The sequence below is a fragment of the Coffea eugenioides genome, chromosome 7, assembly GCF_003713205.1.
Source record: "Coffea eugenioides isolate CCC68of chromosome 7, Ceug_1.0, whole genome shotgun sequence".
Classification (NCBI taxonomy): domain Eukaryota; kingdom Viridiplantae; phylum Streptophyta; class Magnoliopsida; order Gentianales; family Rubiaceae; genus Coffea; species Coffea eugenioides.
Window position 1 is genome coordinate 22,790,175 of NC_040041.1, and position 25,619 is coordinate 22,815,793.

The 25,619-nt window shown below is 38.9% G+C and overlaps 1 protein-coding gene across 3 annotated transcripts; it reads left to right on the plus strand.

Annotated features, from left to right (window-relative positions):
- Positions 1-9,021: 9,021 nt before the first annotated feature.
- Positions 9,022-16,128, plus strand: LOC113778715 (integrator complex subunit 9 homolog). 3 transcript variants are annotated; one of them, XM_027324199.1, is made up of 13 exons: positions 9,023-9,367; positions 12,063-12,101; positions 12,200-12,215; positions 12,393-12,589; positions 12,685-12,896; positions 13,075-13,404; positions 13,574-13,784; positions 14,266-14,358; positions 14,455-14,546; positions 14,755-14,872; positions 14,981-15,066; positions 15,420-15,471; positions 15,589-16,128. In XM_027324199.1, the coding sequence occupies exons 2-13, from the start codon at positions 12,093-12,095 to the stop codon at positions 16,102-16,104; spliced, it is 1,932 nt and encodes a 643-aa protein (XP_027180000.1). In that variant the 5' UTR covers positions 9,023-9,367; positions 12,063-12,092; the 3' UTR covers positions 16,105-16,128. The 3 variants fall into 3 exon arrangements, with proteins under 3 accessions (XP_027179999.1, XP_027180000.1, XP_027179998.1); XM_027324198.1 differs by having other exon boundaries at positions 9,022-9,367; positions 12,200-12,589; XM_027324197.1 differs by lacking the exon at positions 9,023-9,367 and adding an exon at positions 10,203-10,222 and having other exon boundaries at positions 12,200-12,589.
- Positions 16,129-25,619: the final 9,491 nt, after the last annotated feature.

Sequence of the window (25,619 nt, forward strand, 5' to 3'; positions counted from 1 at the left end):
CATTCCCAATTCGTTGAATAATCTTATATGGCCCTACAAACCTTGGTTGTAGTTTCTTCCCTTTTCCGGACATCAAGCTTGCTTTTAAAGGCGTAATCTTGAGAAATACCACATCTTCAACAGTGAACTCCAAATCCTTTCTCCGATTGTCGGCATAACTTTTTTGTCTACTCTGAGCGGTTTGAATCCTTTGCCGTACCAATTTTACCTTTTCATTAGCCTCCTCAATCCAGGATACGGTAGTCGGGTCTAAAATTTTTCGTTCACCTACTTCATCCCAACAAATTGGGGATCTACACTTCCGACCATAAAGTGCTTCGTATGGAGCCATTTGAATAGAAGAGTGGAAACTATTGTTATAGGCAAATTCCACTAAAGTCAAAAACTTACTCCAACTCTATCCAAAATCCAGCACACAAGTCCTTAACATGTCCTCAAGGGTCTGAATTGTCCTTTCCGATTGTCCATCAGTCTGAGGATGATAGGTGGTACTAAAGTTTAACTTAGTCCCCAACACTTCTTGCATCTTTTGCCAAAACCTCGAAACAAATCTTGGATCCCTATCTGACACAATACTCACAGGTATACCATGTAGTCTGATGATCTCATCCAAGTACAACCTGGCCAGCTTTTCTAACGGGTATTTCATGTTAATCGGTAGAAAATGAGCCGATTTAGTCAATCTATCCACTATTACCCAAATGGCATCATGGCCTCTCTGTGTCCTTGGTAAGCCTGATACAAAATCCATGATAATATTCTCCCATTTCCACTCAGGTATTTCTAGAGGTTGCAAAAGTCTTGAGGGTTTTTGATGCTCGGCTTTAACCTGTTGACAAACCAAGCATGTCTGAACAAATTGAGCAATTTCTTTCTTCATATTTTCCCACCAATATAGACCTTTCAAGTCCCTGTACATTTTATTCCCTCCAGGGTGTACCGTAAACTTCGATCGGTGTGCTTCCTCCAAAACTTCCTTCTTAAGTGTTTCATCCTTTGGTACTACCATCCGATTTCGAAATCTCAATATTCCATCTGATCCCAAATTGAAATCCGTCTGGTCTCCCATCTTAACTTTCTCCACCAACTTTTGCACTTCAGGGTCCTTTTCCTGAGATTCCTTAATGCGTTCCAATAAAGTGGAGGTTATCACAATATTCCCCAAAATTACTTTCCTTGGTTCTAATCGAGGATTCCAATAGCTAACTTCCTCCAACAACTGAAATTCCTTAACCATCAATCCAGCCATTTGTACCTGATGGCTCAAAGCATCGGCCACTACATTGGCCTTTCCAGGGTGGTACTTAATCGTACAATCATAATCTTCCAGAAATTCCATCCATCTACGTTGCCTCAAGTTCAGCTCCTTCTGAGAAAATAAGTACTTAAGGCTTTTGTGATCTGTAAAAACCTCAAATGTTACTCCGTACAAATAGTGTCTCCATTTCTTCAAAGCAAAGACCACAGCCGCTAACTCCAAATCATGGGTCGGATAATTTCCTTCATGCGGTTTCAATTTCCTAGAGGCATAAGCTATCACTTTATCATTTTGCATCAAAACACATCCCAAACCTTCCTTAGAAGCATCTGTGTAAACCACAAAATTATCCTTTCCATTTGGCAAGGCTAACACAGGTGCCCTTGTCAGCCGTCCTTTTAATTCCTGAAAACTTCCTTCACACTTGGGACTCCAAATAAATTTTCCATTTTTCTTGGTCAACTCAGTCATAGGCCCAGCAATTTTCGAAAAATCCTGGATGAATCTCCGGTAATACCTTGCCAATCCTATAAAACTCCGAACTTCCGTTGGATTTTCCGGTCGTTTCCATTTCGAAACAGCTTCAACTTTAGCTGGATCCACTTTAATTCCATCCTGAGAAATTATATGCCCTAGGAAAGTCACTTCTTTCAGCCAGAATTCACACTTGCTAAACTTATCATATAACTGATGTTCCCTCAAGATTTGTAAAACAATTCTCAAATGTTTCTCATGATCCTTCGTATTCTTAGAATACACCAAAATATCATCAATGAAGATCACCACAAATTGATCCAAGTAAGGCTTAAAAACCCTATGCATTAAATCCATGAAAGCGGCAGGTGCATTGGTTAACCCAAAAGGCATTACTGCAAACTCGAAGTGCCCATACCTCGAGTTAAAAGCAGTCTTAGGTATGTCCTTCTCTAAAATCCTCAATTGATAGTAACCTTGCCTTAGATCCAACTTTGAAAACACTACTGCCCCTTGCAATTGGTCAAACAGTTCATCAATGTGGGGTAGTGGGTATTTATTCTTAATCGTAACATCATTTAAGCCTCGATAATCTATACATAACCTCAAACTCCCATCTTTCTTCTTTACAAACAAAACTGGGGCTCCCCACGGGGAATCACTCTCTCGTATGAAACCCCGTTCCAACAAATCCTGTAATTGTAACTTCAACTCTTTCAACTCAGCTGGAGCCATCCTATATGGTGTCCTTGAGATAGGTGATGTTCCCGGAGTTACATCAATTTTAAAAGTTATTTTCCGTTCCGGGGGTAAAGACTCCAATTCTTCAGGAAAAATATTGAAAAATTCTTTCACTACCGGTGTGTCCTCCAGATTCACCTTATCGCTAAGGGTATTAATAAGAAAAGCCAAATATCCTTGAGCTCCCTTATTCAACAATTTTCTAGCCCGAATTCCCGAAATAAGTGCAGATGAGGCTAACTTACCCCTCACATCCAATTTCAGGGTTGCCTCCCCTGGAATACATAATTCTACAATTTTCGTCCTACAATTCAGTTGGGCATTATAACGGGCTAACCAATCCATCTCTAGAATCACATCATATCCTTTAATCGCTAGGCCTATCAAATCGGCTAGCAATTTTCTTTCCTTCACGCAGATTTCACTATTCTTATACACCAGATTAGCAATTAAACTTTTGTCCCCAGTGGGTGTTTTAACCTCCAAGTCATATGGTAACTTAATTGGCTTCAAGTTTATTCCACTCATGAAATCAGGGTTTACAAAAGAGTGTGTTACACCCGGATCAATTAAAACCCTAGCTAGGCGGTGAAAGATTGGAATTGTACCTTCAACCACCTCGGTCGCCTCTGGAGCTTGTGGATAGTCCAATGCGTAGACCCTAGCCGGTACTTTCGGTCGACTCCCTCAAATTGGAAAGCAGCAAAATTCACTCGTCTATCCTCAGTGTAGTCTAGAGCGGCGAATATATTGGTCATCCTTTCTAACCAATTCTCCACTACTTCAGGGTCAGGTTCACCCATAAACTTAGACGGGTTAAACTTTAAGAATCTTTCCAGGGCTCTATCCTCTCCTCTATCCTGGCCCCCAGGTTGGTTAAATGGTCCAGGACCCTGTCTCTCCGCTAGACGTTCTAGGATATCAGTCATCCTATTGATGGCAGTAGCCACTTGGTTACCCTCAATGTTTTCCTGTCCCTGGATCGGTCCAGTTGCCGATCCCTGGTCATCCCCCTGAGGTTGGGCCTGTCTAGACGCTCGCCCACGGCCTCGACCACTCCTTAATCCTTTCATTAGTCTAAAAATGCCTAGTGCAAGAAATAGATTTATTTAAGCAGAAACGAAGTAATATATCAGAATTAGAACCAACCAAGAAAGCATTGAAATTAACAATAATTTACATTCATAAGCATGTCAAGTTCGTACAATTAGCAAGTTAGGGACAATTCACGAAAATATAGCACACATGTGCTCAAAAGTATACTTTTAGTCACAGAAGACTAAAGTAGGAACAAGTGCCCAAAAGTAGGCCACACAAGCATGCAAAATACAATGGCCTCGGCACTCGCGTCACCCTAACTAGTCCTAACTGTACCGGTCAAAAGTCAAAAGGGGTCAACGACTAAGATCCTAGTCCACAGCGGGGCTATCAGGAGGAACCTCCTCCTCGGGATCCTCCTCAGCGTCAGGAATCACCTCAGTAGCGTCCTCAACCAATCTAGAAGCATCAGCCAGGATCTCGAAAGCCCGGTTACGGACATCCCGTCCTAGCCTAGTGAGTCGAGCCCTAGTATCCCGAAACTCCTCATTAACCACTGCAGATGTGGCTACCTCACCCTCCAGCACCTCCTCGAGCTCGGCAATCCGCTCACCCTGAGCGCCGACCATCTGCCTAAGCTCGTCTACCTCAGCCTGTAAATCGCGGTTGGCATCCACCAACTGACGACGCTCGTAGTCCAGAGCATGCACTATATGGCTCGGGTAAGCGAAAGTCAACCTACACGGACATCGAGGGTATCTATCATACGGTGAGTAGCGTACTCGAGCTCCTCCCGCTAGAGCTCGGTAAAAGATAGTCCTAAGAGGCTCATAATGACCATTCGCATGGCCATTCCCGTTAGCTGTCGGGGCTCCATTTCCGTCATCCATCCCTGCAAAATAATAATACTTTTCAGGTTAGAAACTTAAATCACTACTCAGTTCCATCATCCTGCAATGCATGCGTAACTTAATCATTGGTTCATCCCAATCGTCACTTGAGGTAGGACTAACTTAGTTGCTAGCTCGCCTCAATTATCACTTAGGGTAGGATTAAGTCATCCCGTATCGAGTCTTAAAGGTAGAGTATCTAATATGTCTCCCATATAGACCTCTAACCTAGTGCTCTGATACCAACTGTGACGCCCCACACCTCCCTAAGACGGACCAAAGGGTATCCGCGGACGCCTGCCCAACTCTCGCCAGAACTCACGCAAATCCATTCAATTTAAATCCGAACTAAATATTTCGAAGGGAGCAACATGAACACAAACAATGCGGAAGCATTCGAACTTACCAAGTCAATTAACATGTAACCAGTACATCGGGTAAACATAATACGACTTAAATTCAAAATACACGTCAGGGCCCAAACTTTTCAAATTTATAATTTCCAAAAGTACAACCCAAACCAGGGCCTAGTCAAAATATAGCAGGAGTCTTAACAAAAGTACAACGAATGGTCTCTCCAAACTTCTCCAAGTTTCGGTCCTGTTAAAGAAAACAAAACTATAGGGTGAGCTAAACGCTCGTGAGGCCAAGAACACACATGCAAGCACTTTGTTCAAATAGCAATCCCAAATTTAATAAATAAAACCATGTCCCTTCAATAATCAATCATTAGAACAGGAAAAGTAATCAGAAATAATTCAAGGATATAGTAGCTCTCAGGAGCTAAGTTCCACTTGCTCTGCCGATGTCATTCGTATACCTTCCCGCGTTGACCCTCCTATCAACCGGGTCGGTATTTCCATTTCTGTAGATCACCACTTACTTCCCTCCGTCCACCGTACACCTCAAGGGCCCACAAGTCATGTATAAGGCGATACTCCACGAGTATGCCAAGCAAGACCTCTCATTAGGTCGAGCTCATATATATCTCATGGCTCGCCTAAGTCCCCGACCAAGCCCATTGCTGGCTCGAGTCTAAGGTCGGCCTATGAGTTTGGGCGTCCCCCATTCATTTGAAAGTCGAGGAGGTTCACTCCAACGACTTATGTAATCATAACATAACATTGCATTTCATTCATTCATTCAATACATTTCATTCATTCAATACATTTCAATCATTCATTTGAAATTAGAACGAGTGCGGTAAAGTACGCACCCGCCCTTATCTTTAAAACTTCCAACAATTACCACAAATAAGCAAGTATCACAGATTCACACACTTGACACTCACCGAGCAATTCAATAAGAATTATTTTCTGGGAGTTCAAGTGTCCACAGTAAGATCCTCTTGAATGCCTTCTTGCGCGCCTGGCAATTAATAGCGGATAATCACACAAATAACCCACTTGTCAAGGAAGATTGTACACTAGTACAATCTAAGGAATATTTCACAAAATGAACCTCAATTACTCGTAAATCGAGGTTCAACTTGCCTTTTATTATGTACAATATTATTTGAGTTTTTATCATGAAAAGTGAGGGCAAAACGTTTGAATAATACTAAGAGAATTAAGAGTTTTGGAAAAACTCCTTTGCCTTGAAAATTGAAAAATTTCAGTTTTATCCTAAATCTTTGAAAATTCGTATCTCTCTCGATATAAGTCCAAAACTGGAAAAATTTATACCGTTGGAAACCTTTTGGAAAGTGTTAAAAGTTCTTAGAAGACACCTTTCCATGAATCTAAGTGGAAAGTACTCAAAAATGAGCTTGAAGATACAGACTCGGCGTACAAGGCAGAATTAAGTTGGATTTCGGCCAACTTTGAAAATTCGGCACGATTCACACATTGCAAACCGGCCTCTGAAATTTGTAACTCAATTAGAGTTGCAAGTGAGGTTTATAGGAAAACAAGCGGATCAAGAATCGGAGTTTCGAGTACCGAGATACAGTAGCTCAAAGTTGAAGAAGATTCAAGACTGAAGAAGAATTTCCAGTTTTGAACCTCCAACACTAGAAATTTAATTCGGTATCGAAACGAACTTGAATTGATGCCAAAATTGGCAGTATTTTACTCCTATATGCAAGGTATTTCTCTATCAAATTCCAGGGAAAAATACCCTCGGAAAGATAGTTAACTAATCATCCAAAGTTCCGGAAAATTTCTAAGGCAATCTGCCTTTTGACTTTCATTTCCCAATTTCAAATCGTTTAACCAAGAAAGCTATCCAACCATGGTTCATTGGTGAAATAAAGGTCTAAGATACATCCATGATACTTTTGGTAATGGTTTAGCATCAAAATTTCAATTAATAAGATCACTCCCAAGTTTTTGTCCCACATCAGTCCAAATACTACGTTTTTCCAAAACAGGGCAGTCCTCTTGTTTTGGTCACAACTCAATCAATTTAACTCGGAATGAGGCATTGTTTATGGCGTTAGAAAATACATTCATAGGACTAAAAGTTTACAGAAGAAAACGTTTTGAAATTTGGCAAGCAACCAGCTCAAAATTGAGCCTCAAGTTGCTGCCTCTACAAACCATTCCAGCAAATCCGAGAGACAGGACAGCTATCTTAAAACATTTGGTTCGGCTCACTCACAGAGAATCAGAACGTGCATTTTATCTCAAATTAAAGCCAGGAATGTTTAGTTTCAAACGCCACCAACGGCACTTGATTTCGACACCCGAGGACAGAGTTATGGTCAAAATGCTACCGCTGGACAGGGTTACCCGAAAATAACTTTCCAGCTTACCTAGTCCACGAATAAATTCATTTGCCCATCCAAACGTTAATGTTTTCCAACGAAAATTTTTACACATATAATATAGCATATAAACATCAGGTTCATGCCAATAAATCACCAAAAATTGGCCTTATCATGGCCGAACAAAACAGGGGCAGTTTCAGAAATTTCTTGTCAAGACCTCTACTTTGAGTTTCCAACAATAATACTCCATAAATCCATCATTATAACCATTAAACTACCATTAAATCCAACATTAATCCTCTAATCAGCAACAACAACCCAAGTGTGGGAATACAAAGAGCCCACTATCACGTTTTACAACCATATCAAGCCACCCATCCACATGCAATAGCTTAAGGATGCATTTCTACCATCATAATCCAAGTTTAAGGTGTAGGATGAAGTTATACCTCCTTAGTGCCTTAACCCAGAAATTTTCGGCCCTCAAGAGCTCCAAGAAACCGTGAAAGGCAGCCCTTTAGTTAGCTAAATTCAATCTCCAAGTAGTTTGCTAGATGATCTTCAAGTTTGGTGAAGATTGGTTGAGGTTTTGGGTTGATTTGATGAAGGATTTTGTGAAGCAAGAGAGTGAGAGAGAGAGAGAGGTTGGCCGGCTGCTTGGTGAGAGAAGATGGAGTGAAGTTTGATCAAAATTAGCTTCCAAGAGAAGATTAAATGAGTGGTGCACATTCACTCCAAAGTCAACTCTTATTAGGGCTCGTTTGGCACGTTTTAGGTTCGATTTCTCGCGCGTTTGGTTCACTAGTGCACTGAACCTCCAATGCATTTATATTCATGTAAGTATTAGTCACTCTTAATTGTCCCGAAATAAGGGTCTAAAGTCCCTCAAATAAAGTCGCGCGTGTGAAAACGCGTACCTTCAGTTTTAACGCTATAACGCGAAACTTCCAATAAATTCTTATAACGATTGCACTACTAACTATCACTTGAGTATTTATTCATAAGATTACCTATTTTAGGACCATAGTACAAGTCTCCAATATTCCAAGCTTATTGTGCTATTACGCGGATAAAATCTCCAAGTACTATTCACTATTTTTACTAAACGTACTCCAGGAAATTAATTTTTAGAACGAGTCACTTTAAAAATATAACGAAGTTATATTACCATGTATTTAAGTCTAATAAGACTAGAAAATATTCCTTGGGATAAAATCCAATTAAATAATTTATTAAGCCATGAATTAGGCATAAAATAATAGTTTTTACGAGTCCTCACACTGGGCACTAAGGGAAAGAATGTCAACTAATCCATTACAGGACCAGGCTATTGCTGTGAAATTGGCTCTACTAAATGCGATCAACCAAGGCTGGAGGACTATCAAAGTGGAACTAGACAACATGGAGCTGGTGGAAAACATAAAAGGTTCAAGACACAACAATCAAATTATGGTTACTCTAATAGAAGACATCCAGTTCATAAGTAATTTGTTTCACAAGTGTTCTTTCTCTTTTGCTAATTCAAGGAAAGTAGGTAGTATTAAATTGAGCTTGCATGCTCTAAACATCTGGTTAGATGAAGAATGGATGAATCCCAATCTTAGGTGTTAGACATCAATGATTTTGTAGGACGGTTGTCCTTTTGATTGGATCATTGTCCAATACTATAAAGTTTTACGGTGATATATAAAGCTAACGTTTCGACAAAAAGAAAACATAGCTCCGTTTGCTAAATGACTTTTTTTGAATATTTGTTTAAAATTTTACTATAACTTAATATTGAAATTGTGAGAAAAATTTTTTAGGATGGAAATTTTTTTTTTCTCTTTCGTTTTCCTTCCTTCTTTTTTCTTTTCTTTCCTCTCTCCTTCTTGTCCCTTCCCCCTCCCCTCTCCCTCCCCCGCCACCTCTCCTTCTTCCGGCTGGAACAAGCAGCAGCCAAAATATAATTTTTTTTTGGCCTTTTTCTCTCTCCCCTCTTCACCCTCTCCCTCTCTCTCTACCCCTCTCCTCCCCCTCCCTCCCCCTCCCATAAGTGAGTTGGGAGGGTTAAAGTGGGTGCAGAGCAAAGGGTTCGGTGTGATTGGGGGATCCCTTCTCTCTTGTCCTTCGGCTATTCTGTCGTTTCTGATTCGTCCCCTTATCATTTCCGCTCCTTCTCAGCGGTTTGCCGGCGAATACCTATAACCACGCCTTCCCCATAGCAGGAGCAGATTTTCCCCATCTGAAACTGCAAACGATACCCTTTGTTCCCAGGTATCCTCCTTGCTGTCATCACACACACACAGAGAGTCTTTCTTACTTGTTCCACTCTGCAATATCAATTCATAACTGGATATATTGGTGACTGCGGATCAGTTTATTGCTTGTATTTCATGCTCTTTTTCGACCGTTGTTTAGCTATAAAAGCTTCATTTTCTCTTGTCACTGTTTCACATCTGCCTAGCAAGTGTTTGATGGTTGTTCTATGTCAGGGTTTACTTCCATGGCAGGAAAAGCTGCAGTGAAATCTGTGGTGAAGTCAGTTGGCGAGGGAGGGGGGGGGGAGGAGGAATGCGAAAAAAAAAGAGAGGTGGCGGTGGGTTGAAGTGGAAGAAGAAAGGAGGAAGGGAAATTTTGGGTATTTTGAGGTGTATAGTTTAAGAACTTTGGAGAAGTTTTTTAAAGTTATTGTAGGAGACAAACTTGCTAAAAACTAGTAGGAGACAAACTTGGCAAAAACTCACTTTGCCAAACATATTCTGACCAAAATTAGGTTATGCTGTTTTAAAGGCCAAAACAAATATCTATATCTGAATACATCATCTCCACAACAAAAGTGACACATAAATCTTAGTGAATCATGTGACAGGCATAAAAGGAAATTCCCTGTAACAGTCAGGAGACTCAGGACCTTAAGCCCAAATTTTCCGAGTATGATAAATATTTCTTGTGTTTTAGATTGGCTATCGTGGTAAAGTAAACCGGTATCTAGGTTGGGGTTTTTTTTAGGGGGGGGGGGGGGGGAATCTGAATCTCAAGAAGATTTGTATAGCTTCTCTCTCTTACCTGCTGCTTTGTTTTGAACCATAGTGGTGGTTCTCCCTCCTTGCCTTGATGAAATCAGGAAAAGTGAGTGGTTGATCAAAGTTGGCATGGAGCTAATTTTTTAGTTGTTGAAGCTTTGTGATCACCTCATGACTTTTGCTGTATATATATAAAATTGGAAATCTATTGTCCATGTGGTATTTGAGCCCTCTTTTCTTATTCATCTCCTTTTCAATTGTATAGTTTCTCTCTTACCTGCCGCTTCGTTTTGAGCCATAGTGGTGGTTCTCCCTCCTTGCCTTGATGAAATCAGGAAATTTGAGTGGTTGATCAAAGTTGGCATGGAGTTTTTTGTTTATTAGTTTGTTTTGTTCTTCCATCTCAGGATCGCCCTGAATTCCCCCTTCTGGTCAGATCTCTGAAACAGTCCCAAGATCCTTTCTTTCTTTTGCTAGTGCCAACTAGGCAAGATCACCTTATCTTATCACTCAAGAAAAATCCAAGATTTAGGATTTCCAGAACTGTTTTTCATGCATAGAAATGTATGTTTATGTTAGTATTCTGTTTGGTAATTACTTTTGGCAATTAGTATTCTAGTTTTCAGTCTTTGACTGAACAATGAAGCATTCTGATTTGATTCTTAAGTGTGAATATGGAAGCTTTCTGATTTGCTTCCATTTTGGTTGAGAGTCTTAATTGAAAATCAGTCTAGAAGTCTATAACTAATGTACTTCCCCACAAAGAGAAAGAGAAAGAGAGCAAGAGAGTAAACACTAATGAAAGCTTATTGCCGTCTACACGTTGCGTGATGCAATCCACCCTTGGGTGTGATGCCTAAGGTTTCTAGGAGTGATTTTTAGAGTTCCTAATCTGATCTCCTTCTTGCGTGTCTTTTCTGTGAATTTCATCATGTTCTCTCTTCTAAGTCTTTATGATCTTTTACAACTATGAACTTTGTAGATTTTTTTTTTTGTACGATTTTTAAACCGAGAATCAATTCTACAATCTGTTGGATCTAACATCAGCTTCTGCTGCATTATCTACATCATTGAATTTTTATGAATGTGTCCTGCTAATATTAATTAACTGTACGGACCATTGAGCTAAAGAAGCGAGGGGAAATGTGGTGAGTGGGAAGAAAAAAATATCTTGGCATTTGCCTTATTATAGTGGCATCAGCAATTTGAAAAGAAAATTATAAACAATTTTAGTTTTTCCCTAGACATTGAAATAGTTTGCAGCATCTTTAACATATGAAGAACTCGTAAAGTTCTTTACAATTACTTGTTTTCAGGGAGACTATCTACTGTATTTGAGTGTCATGGTGTGTTATTAAGTATTACGAAATGAATGCTCAGTCTTAAAGTGTCTTCATTGTTTTCCTATTAAACAAAATTATTGAACTAAAAGGGCATTTTGTTTGATATTATTAAAGCATTTATAGTGTTATGCTAACAAAGAAATAGTTGTAATGAATGTGCCATCAACAATTTGCGGCAAATGGTAGCTTGGTCTCTTGTTTTCTTAAGTCATCAATGAACGTGGTATTCCGGATGCAATTTGCTTCCTCGAGTTTATCAGGTTAGTAGGGGAAATTGCTGGAACAAGAGGAAGCCAGTAGATTCATAGACCTATATGATTATACTTTTCTAGATGGTAGAGATTATGATGACAAGACTTATATAGCATATACTGGTGCTATGTATTCTCATTTGTTATCTCTCCTTAATTATCTGTGCTAGCGATTTGGTAGGGTCACGATCACTGTATCATAAAGTGACAGTATTGCATGGTGAAATTTTGACTTAATCCTTTTCTTTTGGATCTTGAAATCTGCAGTTTTTTAGCCTTTTGGAGCGTCTATATGTTTTATTGAGTTAAAATTACCGCCGAGCTTGACTTTTGCCTTGCACTTATCTTTCAGGTCTGTCCTGCTTCGTCCTTGTTCATCTTGATGAAGACTGTGAGTTCAGCTCCCTAGTTTCAAATGTTAATGCTTATAATTACATCTTTATCAACCTATTAATTTTTTTTTTTATGCATCTGAACTTCCGCCTGCAGACTTGTCTGAGTGAGGGTAAGGGTTATCATTTCCCACCCTGCCACATGCTAAACATAGGTGGTTTTCAGCTATTATTCGACTGCCCTTTAGACCTTTCTGCTCTATCGGTCTTCTCTCCTCTTCCTACGAATTTGTCTAGCTTATTTGATGAATCTGTTGGTGAATGTACGTGTGAGGCTTCTTCAATTTCAGATTGTGGCTGGAAAAGGAAGCAAAAAGTAGATAAATCTCTTGACACAAGCAGTTTAATACATGCCGAACCTTGGTACAAAACTGTGAAGAGTTTGAAACTCTGGAATATTTCATTCATTGATGTTGTACTGATCTCTAGTCCAGTGGGCATGCTAGGATTACCATTTCTGACCAGAAACAGAAATTTTTCTGCTAAGGTGAATAAGAATGACATGCTTTTACATTTTGACGTCTTAACTCTCATATTTGCTAGAATTCATTGTGACTGATTTCCTTTTTATAATCGGGTCAGATATATGCTACTGAAGCTACTGCAAGACTTGGACAGCTTATGATGGAGGACCTTGTTAAAATGCATAATGAAATCAGGCAATTCTATGGGCCTGAAGAGTCTACTTGCCCAGAATGGATGAAATGGGATGAGGTGGAATTGCTTCCTTCTGCAATTAGAGAGATACTTTGGGGCAGAGATGGAGACCTTTGTGGTTGGATGCCATTGTACAGGTAATGCTACTTAATATATACCATCAATGTTATTTGAGCTGATTCATCAATTGCAAAGTTATAGACTGGTGATTGTACTCTCTTTTTTGAATTGGGGATGTCAATCTAGACTGGACATTTCCCTGTAATTGCACTGTGGATTTGGGGACTTGAGGTTGCAATAATTTCTGCTTCTCAGTGTCGCTGATGTGAAGGGTTGCATGCAAAATGTTCAATCCCTAAAATATGCTGAAGAAGCCTGCTACAACGGCACCTTGTTAATAAGGGCATTCAGCTCTGGTTTAGATATAGGCACTTGTAACTGGAGTATTTCTAGTCCAAAACAAAGGATTGCATATCTTTCAAGCTCCATTTTTGCATCAGCAACAGCAACAGAAATTGACTACAATCCTCTGCGTGGAAGTGATGTGATATTATTCTCAGATTCGACAGCATGTGATGCACTAGACAAGCTTGAGAATGAAGATGATGGATTCAATCCAGCAGATAAAAAAGCTTCAAAGTTCAGGTAACTCAAATTTACTTTCTTCAACGGTGTTCTTTGTGAGATGCTCAAATCATCCTAAATAACTGCACTTTATTGCAACTAAAATTATGGGTCTATATTTTGTTGTCTCTAGTTTCACGTGATTCACTCATATGGTAAAATCCAGGGCACTGACAATTTCCATTTGCAGTTCAAAAGATGATGACGAAGAAAGCTATACTGAATTTTTGCAAAACGAGGACAAGTTTGCAGAGGAGTTGGAGAAATTGGCTTTCCTATGCTCATGTTCTTTGGACTCTGTTAAAGCTGGAGGCTCAGTTCTGATTCCCATTGCACGGCTTGGAGTCCTTTTGCAACTATTAGAATGTATAACATTGTCTCTGCAGTCATCAGACTTGAAGGTATTTCCACTTCTCATTTTATAGTAAGGAAACAGGAGTTGCTTTTTAGAGATACGTTCATCTGAATAATGTTTCTGAGAAGGTTGATTGCACTTGATTCTAGATCTCTGTTTAGAAGAGTATCTTAAATAATGTAGTTGTATTCTCTGTTTCACCTTTATAGGCTCTTGGCATTGAAAAATGAGGGTTTAAGATACAACTAATTTGTTGGTTGATTAACTGCATGTTTCACGTCTATGTATGAGGAGAGAAAAGTTTTAGTTTTGTACGGCAATTGCTAATAGATTTTGGTGCCAACGTGGAGAATGAATCTTTAAGTGATTTTGATGGTTGTTTCTTTTACTATTTATTGTTATGCAAACAATTATCAAGATGCAGATTTATGGCTAAACTGTTACTGGGAGCTGCAAAATGTCAAATCTATTTATGAAGTTCTGGTACTGTGGACATGCTTGTGCAAATGCTAATACATTTCTTTCAGGTTCCCATCTATATTATTTCTTCTGTTGCTGAAGAGTTAGTTGCTTTTTTAAATGTTATACCTGAATGGTTATGCAAGCAGCGGCAGGACAAGGTATTTCAGTTCAATATATGTTTTGAAAACTGCTTATATTCATGTAAAGAACAATCAAACTGTGTTTTACCTCCCTCCCTCTATTTATCTGTGCAGTTTTATTCTGGTCAACCACTGTTTGCTTTCATGGATCTCTTAAATGAGAAGCGGCTCTTTTTGTTCCCTGTACTTCATTCACCCGAGTTACTGTAAGATACTTCTTCTTTAGATGCTTAAAGCAGTATCTATGTTGGAAATGTTGAAGTTCAGTTGTCAAACTGAAACATCTTGGAGTTCTTTCAATAAGATGCTCTGCAAGGATACGGTCCATGTTTTAATGAGGATGGCACTATTGGAGCTGCCCTTACTCAAACCTCTCTCTCTCTCTCTCTCTCTCTCTCTCTCTCTTGTGAATAGGTCAATTTGGCATGAACCCTGTATAGTAATTTGTCCTCATTGGAGTTTACGGATTGGACCTGCTGTCCATTTGCTCCAACATTGGTGTGGTGATAAAAATTCTTTACTTGTAATGGAGGTGCAGCTTCGATTTCTTAGTCATCTGACCTTCTGTTACTGATTTGCCAAGTAGGATCGTTACTTTGTCTGATTTTTTTCTTTTCCCTTCTTTGTGAATGATGTGCAGGAAGGATTCAATGCAAATTTGGCCTTCTTGCCTTTCAAGTCAATGGAAATAAAAGTCCTTCAGTGCTCGTTTCTTTCTGGAATGAAGTAGGGAATACTTTATTTGATTGTGTTGCTTAACTAAGGGATAAACAATCTGTTGCGCTGCAAGTTCTTGATTTTTCCCCACCTATATTTATGGGTCAGAAGTTTTGCATTGGTGGTTCAGCTGCAGAATAGATGATCTTAATGTTTGTTTGGTTGAATAAGAGGCATTTTCAGATGAACATAAATGGGAGTTCTTAAATTTCTGTAGGGGATAATTTTGAATAGCAAAATTGGAACTTCAAGTTGGCTAAATATTTGCCTCAACTTCATGTTTCATTATCACATATGTCTAAGGGTTCATTCCCCTGATTATTGAATTACATGTCTGATTTGTATTTCTTTTGGCCGTACAGTTTCCGGAAAGCTGAATTTTTACTCAAACTGTTGAAGCCTAAATATGTGCTGGTAAACTCAAGACCTTTATTTGCTCTCTGTTTTCTTCTGCTTCAGGAATGCCTCCTTTGGTGCCTAATAAATCTTATTCTAGCATTTTGACTACTGTAATTTTCCTGCTGGAGACAGTTCCCTGAGAAATTGAAGCAGGGCAAAAGCTTTGTGAATCAGTCATTTTCAGTCATTTACTACCTTGAAAATGAGACAGTGAAAGTACCTAAGTTGAAGGATAGTTCAGAATTAGACATTGGTATAGACTTGGCTTGTCAGCTCGGTTATACAAAACTGGAAAAGGAAGAAATGAGTATTGCTCGATTGAAAGGAGAGCTCCTTGTGGAACAAGGCAAAAATGTATTGTTTAGTGGAAAGGAGTGTGCTGGTTCCTCAGAAACCAGGCCGCTGTTGTACTTGGGTGGGGTAAACTTGGAGAATTTTCTGACGACCTTGCAAAGCATGGGTATTAATGCAACAGTTGAAGAGGCCATGACCACTGATGGCTCAGATAAGACATCTCTTGTGCATATTTTGGGGCCTAAAAAAGCCTTGATAGAAGTCACAGCAGCACGTACAATTGTTAGCACTGATGATGAGTATTTGTCTGCTCTTATATCTAAAGCCATATGTAACATTTTGAATATTGTTTAATAGAGCATTGCCCTTTATTTTGTTTCTAAATTTGTTCATTTTATTTCAGCTGTTATGAGCTTCTACTTTGGTGTGAAAACTATAATCTCTACTGTACTGCTAACCAACCAGGAATTCAACTTTTTCAAATCGAATTTTTTTTTTTTTTTCGGGATAATCTAGTTTCACCACCCTCCCCTGAGGTTCTAAAAATATCACTTACCTCCTCTACCAATTATTGGAGCCCAACGCTTGCGTCATAATGGCTAAATAACTCTATTACCCTTATAATTTAGGATAATTACAAATATATGTGAAGGAAAAAGAGTTAAATGTTTGCTTACTACATTAATCATAATTTGAATTGTAAAATGTTAATAAATTTGCCATCCAAAAGTAGAGCCAATATTAGGTTAATCTTTTTTAATTTTTATATACTTGACAAATAAAAGAAATCAAACGTAATGTAGTTGATAAATTAAAGGATTTAGACATGAGAAATAATTAAGATATTTACAAACTAAATTAACCATAATTTGAAATGTAAAAAAGAAAATCTAATTTGGCATCTAAAAATGGATCCAATTCTAGGCATCCTTTTTTCAATTTATGTACTTCATAATTAAAGGAATCAAATATAAATAGTAAGAATCTTATAATTGTGGTGAGAGTAAGAATCTTAAGGTATGGAAAAAAATTGTTTTGTTAACTTTTGAAAGATGTTATTTTTCGTTATGAATGATGGAAATTTTTTATTGACCACGTGTCGTAATGGCCCCATAAGTAAATTAACATCAAATATTCAATCTAACTAGTATAATAGTTGAGTGGCACTTTTGGCATAAATAAATCTTCTCACACCTTAAATTAATTTTTTTATTATTTGTGTTTTTTGAATTGGGCTAAATTGTTATAAGAAAATTGGTTTCAAGAGAAATTAGTGATATTTTTATAACCTCAGGGGAGGGCAGTGAAACTGTCAAAAATCTCAGGGAAGTTTCTAAAATTATCCCTTTTTTTTTCTACGTGTTTTCCACCCTCTTTCCTAACTCTCCTCTTTGACACAGGAAGATGGATGATACATATATTCTCCTATTGGTAAACTATTATATAAAGCAAAATCTAATAGTATTTCTTCCTCAAAATCAAGCAAAGGATATTGTTCAAAAAATAGAATTACCTAGCCATGTATTTTTGGCAGAAGATTAGCATTGGGGATGACTTCCTAAATACAAGTTGAGACAACCATGTAGACCACTTTGATTGCTGTATTATTGCAAAAACGACTAAATTTGTTCAATTCTGATAATGGTGTAGACACCAAATTTTTGGTGTAATTTCTTTTACTTTTTATTCTCATTTGTCGTGGTTGCTTTTAGTTTTTTTTAGTTTCTAGTTTTTATTTTTATTTTTATTTTTAAGTTTTAGCGTAGAAAAATTATGAAAAAAAAGAGAAAAAGGAAAATTGTTCACAAAATAGGTTTATTTCTTTTTAAATTCAATCTTTTGACTTTATTTATTTTTTGGTTAGGTTATTTCGAAAACAAAAGAAAAGTGAAAAATGAAAATGAAAAAATGGAAATTTGCATTTTTTGTTGTTTTTAGTTTATTTTTATCTAATGTTAATTAAGTTGTTTTCATCATTAATTATTATTGTTTTATTATTATCATTTTTGTTGTTTAATTAATTAATTAAAAAAAAATAATAATAACATTTCCATCTCTGCCGAAGTGCATTCCTTTTCTCCACTAACTCACCTCAACTACAACAACACCCTCTACCTTGGAATCATCGAAGTGAGGAAACCAGCGAGGGAGAGGGAGCTGCCATTCCATATTTTCACCCTCAACTAGCCGTGATCAATTCAGTCACAACCACTACAGCTGCAACCACTGAATTCAGACTAACCATCCTCGCGTGCGTGAGCTGCCGAGAGGAAAAATTACAGCTGCTGTCCGTGTGAGTTTTTCATCCATTTCCTTTCGTCTGTAAACTAGAAAGAGATTGGGAGCCAAGGGAAAGGGAAAAGAAACGGGCTGGACAGAAAAAGGAGGGAAAAGGAAAAGATTCGGACGAAGAAGAAGAAACGGAGGAACCAAAGCAGAGGCGCAAAGCTGTGATGAAAATCGAGCAAGGAAGGTTCATCCGAGGAGTTGCTGTTGCCGCTGCTACAACGTCGGACTCCACCACCACCACTGCCCGTAAATTGCTGCTGTGATAGGCCCCCTGTCTGCCGTTGCCGCCACCAGAACCCACCATCATCGCCCGTGGATCTTCATCGTCAAGAGCTCTGTAAGTCTTCTATTTAAATTTCAGTTCTTCTCAAGAGTGTGAAATGGGTCTGCCGTGGCTTCATCTAGTGTGATTCTCCTGTTAATTGGTTTCATTTTTGAATACCCATACTACATATGTTGATTGAGTTGAATGTCTTGATTTCTGATAAATTTGGGGGCTGATTGACTTCAATTTGAACAAAAATCTGATGAAACTTTTAATGCCCCTAATTTGCTCGATGGAATGCCTGAACGAAAATTCTAATTTAAAAATGATTTATCTGCATTTGCGGCTGACACAAAAGGGTCAGGGAGTTCTATGCCTGTTCGAATGGTTGATTGCCATAAAAAGCAGAAATTGAAGGGTTTTGTTTTTCTTAATTTCCTTTTTGCATTAGCTTGATTTAATTACTTGAATTTGAATGAACCCAAACTTCAACATTCTGATGTGCTGGCTGCGGAAAAAAAAAAAACTGAATGGAAGCTGGTGTTTTTTTTTTTTTTTTTTTATCTTCAATAATTTAACATTCATGATTGGGGTTGTGTTAGTTTAAAGGGGGTTGAATTTATAAAAGGGGTTTCATTTGATAGATTCACAGGCTTCAGTTTGAGTTGGTGCACGAATAAGTTTTTCAATAGCACTAACCCAGAAATTAGCAATGAAGAAGAAAGCCTCTGCGAAACATGAGAATAAATGTCTAAAAATTGCAATTTAATCCCTCATTTTCTGTCTAATTTCATTGTGGCCCAAAATCTGGAAAAATCAAACTAATTTCACCCTTTTAAGTTTAATCCTCTGTTTGCATATTTTATGTGATTTTGTTGGGATAGATTAATTCTTGTTTGTAGGTTATAATTGAGGTTTAATAATTTTATTTGATTTCATCATGTTGGGCTCAATAAGATAAGTGATGTGGGCTAAGAGTTTTTTGTTGTTTGGGTTTAAGAAAGTGGGCTTAATTCATGATTTTGGGGTTTTGGTTTGGGCCAAAGGGGTAGAAGCCCATCGGTTTTTTTGGTTAATTTTTGGGGCCAAAATAGCAGATTGGCCTACTTCTCTTACCTTGGGTTTCCGATTGGGCTTGGAAGGTCTTGGCCCACGAAATAAATACAAATGGCCCAATGGCCTGTTTTGCCAAGAAGCCTGATAACGAAATTTCATTTCAGTCTCCTGACTTTCGAGTGTTTTCATTCAATGGCCCCAACAACTTTCAGTTTCATTCAATTGGGTCCTTACTTTAATTGCAAATGAGTCCTTGAACTTTATTTTTCTTTAATTTTGGCCCCAAACTTTGTTCATTTTTGTAATTAAGTCCTTTCTTCTTTTGACTTCTTAAATGTGGGTTGTTGACATGATTCAATTGATTCAAATTCATGCTTATTTCTATCATTTGTGATTATTTGCCAAATAAATTGGTGCCTTGACCCTTTTACTGTTTTGAAGCTAATATTCTTTTCATTTCACAATTCAAGGGAGGTAACCTCTATCTCCTTGATTTTATTTTTCCTACGTGCTCCTACGTGTTATGTGAATATGCATGTCTACGTTGTTTTCCTTGCCTTTCTTTAATTCCTTTCATTTATTTTATTTACTTTTGTTTTTTTATTTAAGTTATTCTTTATGGGGTATGTGTACACCTCTTGGCTTGTAATAGTTAGGGATTTAATTATTTTATTCCTTTTCCCCCTTTTAGATTGTAGTAGGGTCTCCCTAATGTAATAGATAGGGCTTGGAGGAGCATTCAATGAAGACCTATCGAAGTCATGTGCCTAGCTAGCAAATGTAATAGTTAGGGCTTTAATTGTCTTATGTGTCTTGCATGTTTAGTTACTACGTGTTAATTTGCTTTGTTAGGGCCTTGCATCTAGTCAAGCATGCTAAATGTTATGTGCTATGTGTTTATAAGTGTTTGGCATGTCTACTCGCTTTCCATAGCCTGAATGAATGTGATGGATGAATGTACGTTTCCACTAGTCCAACGCTAGTCGGAATTCCTAGAATGGGCTAGTCCAACGCTAGACCCTTAGGGATTTCCTCTCGTTAGTACATGTGTGCATGTTCATTACATGTCATGCATTCTTTTTAGTTTTATCATTTTGCATGCCCCTCGAACCCCTTTTCCCTCCATTTTAGGATTTTTGCATTTCATGCTAGTTATAGGGTTCATTTGCTTGAGAGTCCCCTTAAATATGAGATATAGACGAGTGTGGCTTTTTCTAAGCCTTAGCACGCTTGTATTCCCTCTATAAAAGGGCAAATTGAGTCACGATTTAGGTCTCCCCGCGCCCAATATGCATGCATTCCCTAGGTTCATGCATTCTAAGTCCACTCTATCATAGCACTTTCACTTCTCCTCCCATTTGCACACGTACACCTTTTTTTATCCCTTTACTTGCACACGAGCACTTTTGCCTTCATTTGCACACCTCTCATATTTTCTTTCCTTGTTTGAGCATTCCACCTGCATTATTCGTGACTTCTTCAAAGAATCGTTATTGGGCTTCACAATTAATGTGATTGGCACCACTCAACCTTTGAAGGGAAATTTCCCCCAATACCCCTAGGTCTAGGGTTTGCATTCATGTAGTGCATCCAAATGTAATAAATTCTTTGATTAAGACAAGAAAATTGTTGATTAAATCATGCAACTAGCCTTGGCTAGGTCAAAGGGGTGCCTTGGATTTTATCCTTGCCTTCCCCTTTGTCAAATGTGACTCCCGAACCTTTTTCTTTGGTTTACGTGGATTAGGAGTCGTTTAAAAGGGGTTTCTTACTACTTTTTCCTATTTTTCTTTAAAAATCCATTTTTAGGTGACTTGGTACACCTTAACTCATTACCAAGTGGCGACTCCGTATTTCGTTTCAAAAAACCCTTTTTAAACTATAATTTTGGGTCAAATCGTCGCATTCTCAACCCCCCATTTAGACCCATTTTTTCTTTTAAACCACAATTCATTTTCCAATCACAAAAAATACATTTTTCAAACTATTTATTTATTTATCAAAAAATGGGGCGCGACAGTTGGCGACTCCACTGGGGACATTCGAGAGTCCGAGCAAATTTGATTTAATCAATCTTTTTCTTCTTTTAAACCTTTTTATTTATCACATTGGATGTTTAGGGTTGCATTTTTCCCTTTTCTAGGATTTTTGCATTTCGCGTATCAACTCACTTCCTCACACGTTCGCCTACGATTGTTTTGATGAATGGATGTTTGTATGTGATTCCGCGCTTTGCATTGCATTTGGGAGGGGATTCTACCTTAGAGCCTTGCGTGGGTTCTCGATCCCTCCCCTCCAAACGAGCACTAGCATACGTGCATACGCTTTAACTTTTCACCCCTCATTTATTTTTATTTTAGTGGTTTGTCACGCCACTCCACCCTATTAGGATTAGGTGACCCACTTGGACGTGTGATCACGACACGATGTGTGTGTAGCATGATCCGATGGGTCACTCAATCTTCCGCTTTAAGCTTTAGGTTAATAGCCTTTAGCTTTTAGTCGAAAGTTGAGGATTTTTGATAGATTCACTCAAACACGTAGCCGTGACACGATGTGTGCGTAGCGGTGTTTGGGGAATCGCTCGAGCCACCGACAAAGAATCTTGGGATTGATGACCCTTGATTCCTAAGTCTGAAGGCTCGAGGACCTGAGCTTATCGAGTCTAGATGCATTAGCGAACCTCAACCTCATGCATCCATATTAGAATTGCCTAGGATAGAGTCGGCCTTATCCTGAGTTAGGGACACTATCCACGAGGGGAGGGGTCCAACCCCTTTCTCCCTTTATTGCTTTATTTCTTTGTATTGATTTCGTTGCTACAATATGTTATGTGTATTTATCTGGCTGAACTAACTTTTCTTGGTTTTGTGTCCCCATTGCATTCACAAACGTTAGGAAATAAGAGGTCTGGCATGACCTCCTTTTAGGACCTACCCTTGTAGATAGGCTATTGCATGTTTAAAAATTGTGGTATATTTCGTTCATAAATTAATAATGCCATACCATTTTAGGCCTACCCTGGCAGATAAAGGGTTCCTTAGGTCATGTCTCATTTCAAATTGCATATCTTACTGCTTTTAATAAATTGGCATCACGCATCCACCCTAGGAAGGGAATGCCATTTAGGGGATCCCGTGTTTAGGAATAAGCCACCATATGTCTCGGATACTTAATCCAAGGAGACTTGCACGTTTACATTTTTTGTATCATCCAAAGGGGTAGTGCACAAGGTAAGGTAGGATCCGATCATTTTCATAGAGCGATCTTTGGAATATGAGCGTCTAATAATCACCTTTTGGCCACTTTATCAAAATTGGTAAAAATCCCTTGCGTAAAGGACATTAATTTGAAGAAACCCAAATAATTCTTCACTATTGAGACGATAAATCAATGGAGGCCAAATCTTGATTTTAGGAGGCTCATAGACTAAGGCATTGTAATGATTTCTTGAAACTACCCAATGGGTAGAGAACTCAATCGATTTTTGAACAAATCATCCATTTTATCCAATCCATTTTTTTGTCAATTCATTCAATTTTAGTTCAATCTAATCATTTTTGAATAAATTCATTTCATCCAATTCATTTGACCAATTTACCCTTTTTAGGGTCATCCGGTCAATTTTTGAATAAATCAATTCATTTGACCAATTTACCCTTTTCAGGGTCATCCGGTCAATTTTTGAATAAATCAATTCATTTGACCAATTTACCCTTTTAGGGATTTGGCCGATTTTTAAAATAAATCATTAACTCCATTTCATTTCTTTGGCCAATTTACCCATTTTTAGGGCGAAATCAAGTTGATTTTGAAGAGATCATCAATTTCATTCAATTCAGTTGACCAAGTCTATCTATTCGATCAATTTTGAATAAATCGTCAATGTTATCCAGCTTACCTATTTTTGGGTAAATCGGTCGATTTTGAATAAATCACCAATTTTATCCATTTGACTCGCTTTTTCCCCTTTAGGGTTCATTGAATAAATTAATCGAGACATGGCAATCCCTTTCACAAATCATTTTATGTGTAGATCAAAGCAAGCAATCCGTTCCGACTTTGTCCTCATGTTTTAGGGCAAATGTCTCTTCTCACTCCAAGTGGCCAAAATTTTCAAATCATTCCTCACACGATCAGTCGATCGGATCCATCAGGTATTGTATAGTGCCTGCTCTGGAGGACTGCATTTTCATGCTAGGCCTACCCTTGGCACAAAAGGGTTCCCCCATAGGACATGCATCCGAATTTTCTGAATATCTACTAACTCTTGTTTTTTCTTTTCTTTTTCTTTGTTTTTATTGGAATAACTAAGCAAGGGTTAAATCTAAAGGCAATTCCTTTCAAAATTCTCAGGTAATATTTAAATATAGCTTCTCGTCGAAGCTCCATCATAACGCGATCCCGTAGTCAAGCCCAGAGGAGTCGTGTAAACATGAGTTCACAACCGGAACAGTCAGATAGGTCTGCTACTACCGCTCAACCCGAGACTGCAAGTTTGGGGATTCAGTTGGCTGAGATGCTTACCAAGTTTGGAGAGATGGCGTCTGAGATGGCCGCCCAAAGGAAGTTGAATGATGAGCTAATTAGCAGCGGAGTTCAACCCGAACCTGTACCCGCCAGACAGCTTGAGCAAGAGCCATTTGTCCTACCTTCGGCCCATGCCACTGTTACTCCATCATTTCCTATTGCACCCGAAGAAACTTTCACCTATCCCACCACAAATTTGCCATACACTTACCCTCCTCATCCTTCATTTTTTCTTACTCACACGCGAGGTCCACCACCCCAAATCACTTCAAATATACCACCTGAGCCACATACCTTTTATCACCCTGTTGCTGAGCCATTCCTACCAGACCATATTGTTCAAACCAAGGCAGAAATGGGGGAATCTTCTGCTCCCGTTGATATAAAGCTGCTCAAACGCCTTGATCGTTTTGATGAGTTTATGAGGAAGAGTCAGGGGTTGAACAAGCAAGGAGTCCTGGACTACGATGAGCTTTGTCTCTTTCCCAATGTGCAATTGCCTGAGGGGTTCAAAACCCCTAAGTTTAACAAGTACGATGGGACGGGTAATCCCAAGACACACCTCCGACTATTTGCTAACAAGTTAGGAAAGCCTGTAGACGACGAGAACCTGCCTCTAAGGTTGTTCCCGGAAAGTCTGGAGGGGGATGCCCTCGACTGGTACTCAAATTTGAAGCCCGAAGAAGTAAAAACCTGGATTGACTTGTCCAATGCTTTTGTAAAGCAATACGAGTATAACTGCGAGCTGGCTCCGACACGAACCACGTTGGAAGGAACAAAAAGAAAACCCTCCGAGGATCACAAGACTTATGCCAAGAGGTGGAGGAAAATAGCTGCCAAAGTCGAGCCACCGATGACTGAGGACGAAATCATACGCACTTTCATTAAAGCACATGATCCCCCGTATTTTGAAGAAATTTTCCGCATGACTGGATGCTCGTTCGCCACCATTGTCAATAAACTTGAGAAGTACGATGACTTCGTGAAAGCTGGGAAGATTGTTAATGTCTCTGCCCTCAAATCCCAGTTGGATGCTTTGCAAGGACAGGAGACTAGTGAGAAGAACCCGCAATTTAAAAAGAAAGAGGGGGAAACTGCCTTCACCTGGAATCAAAACCCTGTCCCAAGACCCAGACCTCGACAATACCCTACCTACTCAAACCCTTACCCCTACTACTCAAATCCTCGTCCTGTTTACCACACCAATATCACTCATCCTCGACCTCGCCCAAATTATGCCAACCCGCCTACAACCCCTTTCCAAATATCTCAACCAAGCTTTCAACAAGCTCGTCCTCGGCCTCCTTACCACCAAAGATTTTCCCCACCAAATAGACCCACCTACAACTATCTCCGACCCACTGAAACCTACAATCAAAGCCGTACCCGAACCTTCGCCAACCTAGGCAGGCCTTTGGACCAATTGTATGAGCAATTGAAGGTTGCCAACAAAATAGGCGTGATTCCCCCTCCAACTTACCTTCATGGCATGCCTGTTGGGTACAATCCACATGCTATTTGTGCCTATCATTCGGGAGTACCTGGCCACTCAACCGCCGATTGCAGGGCACTTAAGCACAAAGTCCAAGACATGATCGAGGCAGGAGAAATAGTGCTAAGGAAAAGAGGTGAACAAGGGCCGATCATAAGTACAAATCATTTTCCTGAACACCAGGACACCTTCGAGGCATCTACCTCCAATGACGAAATTTGAAAATCCTAAAGGAGC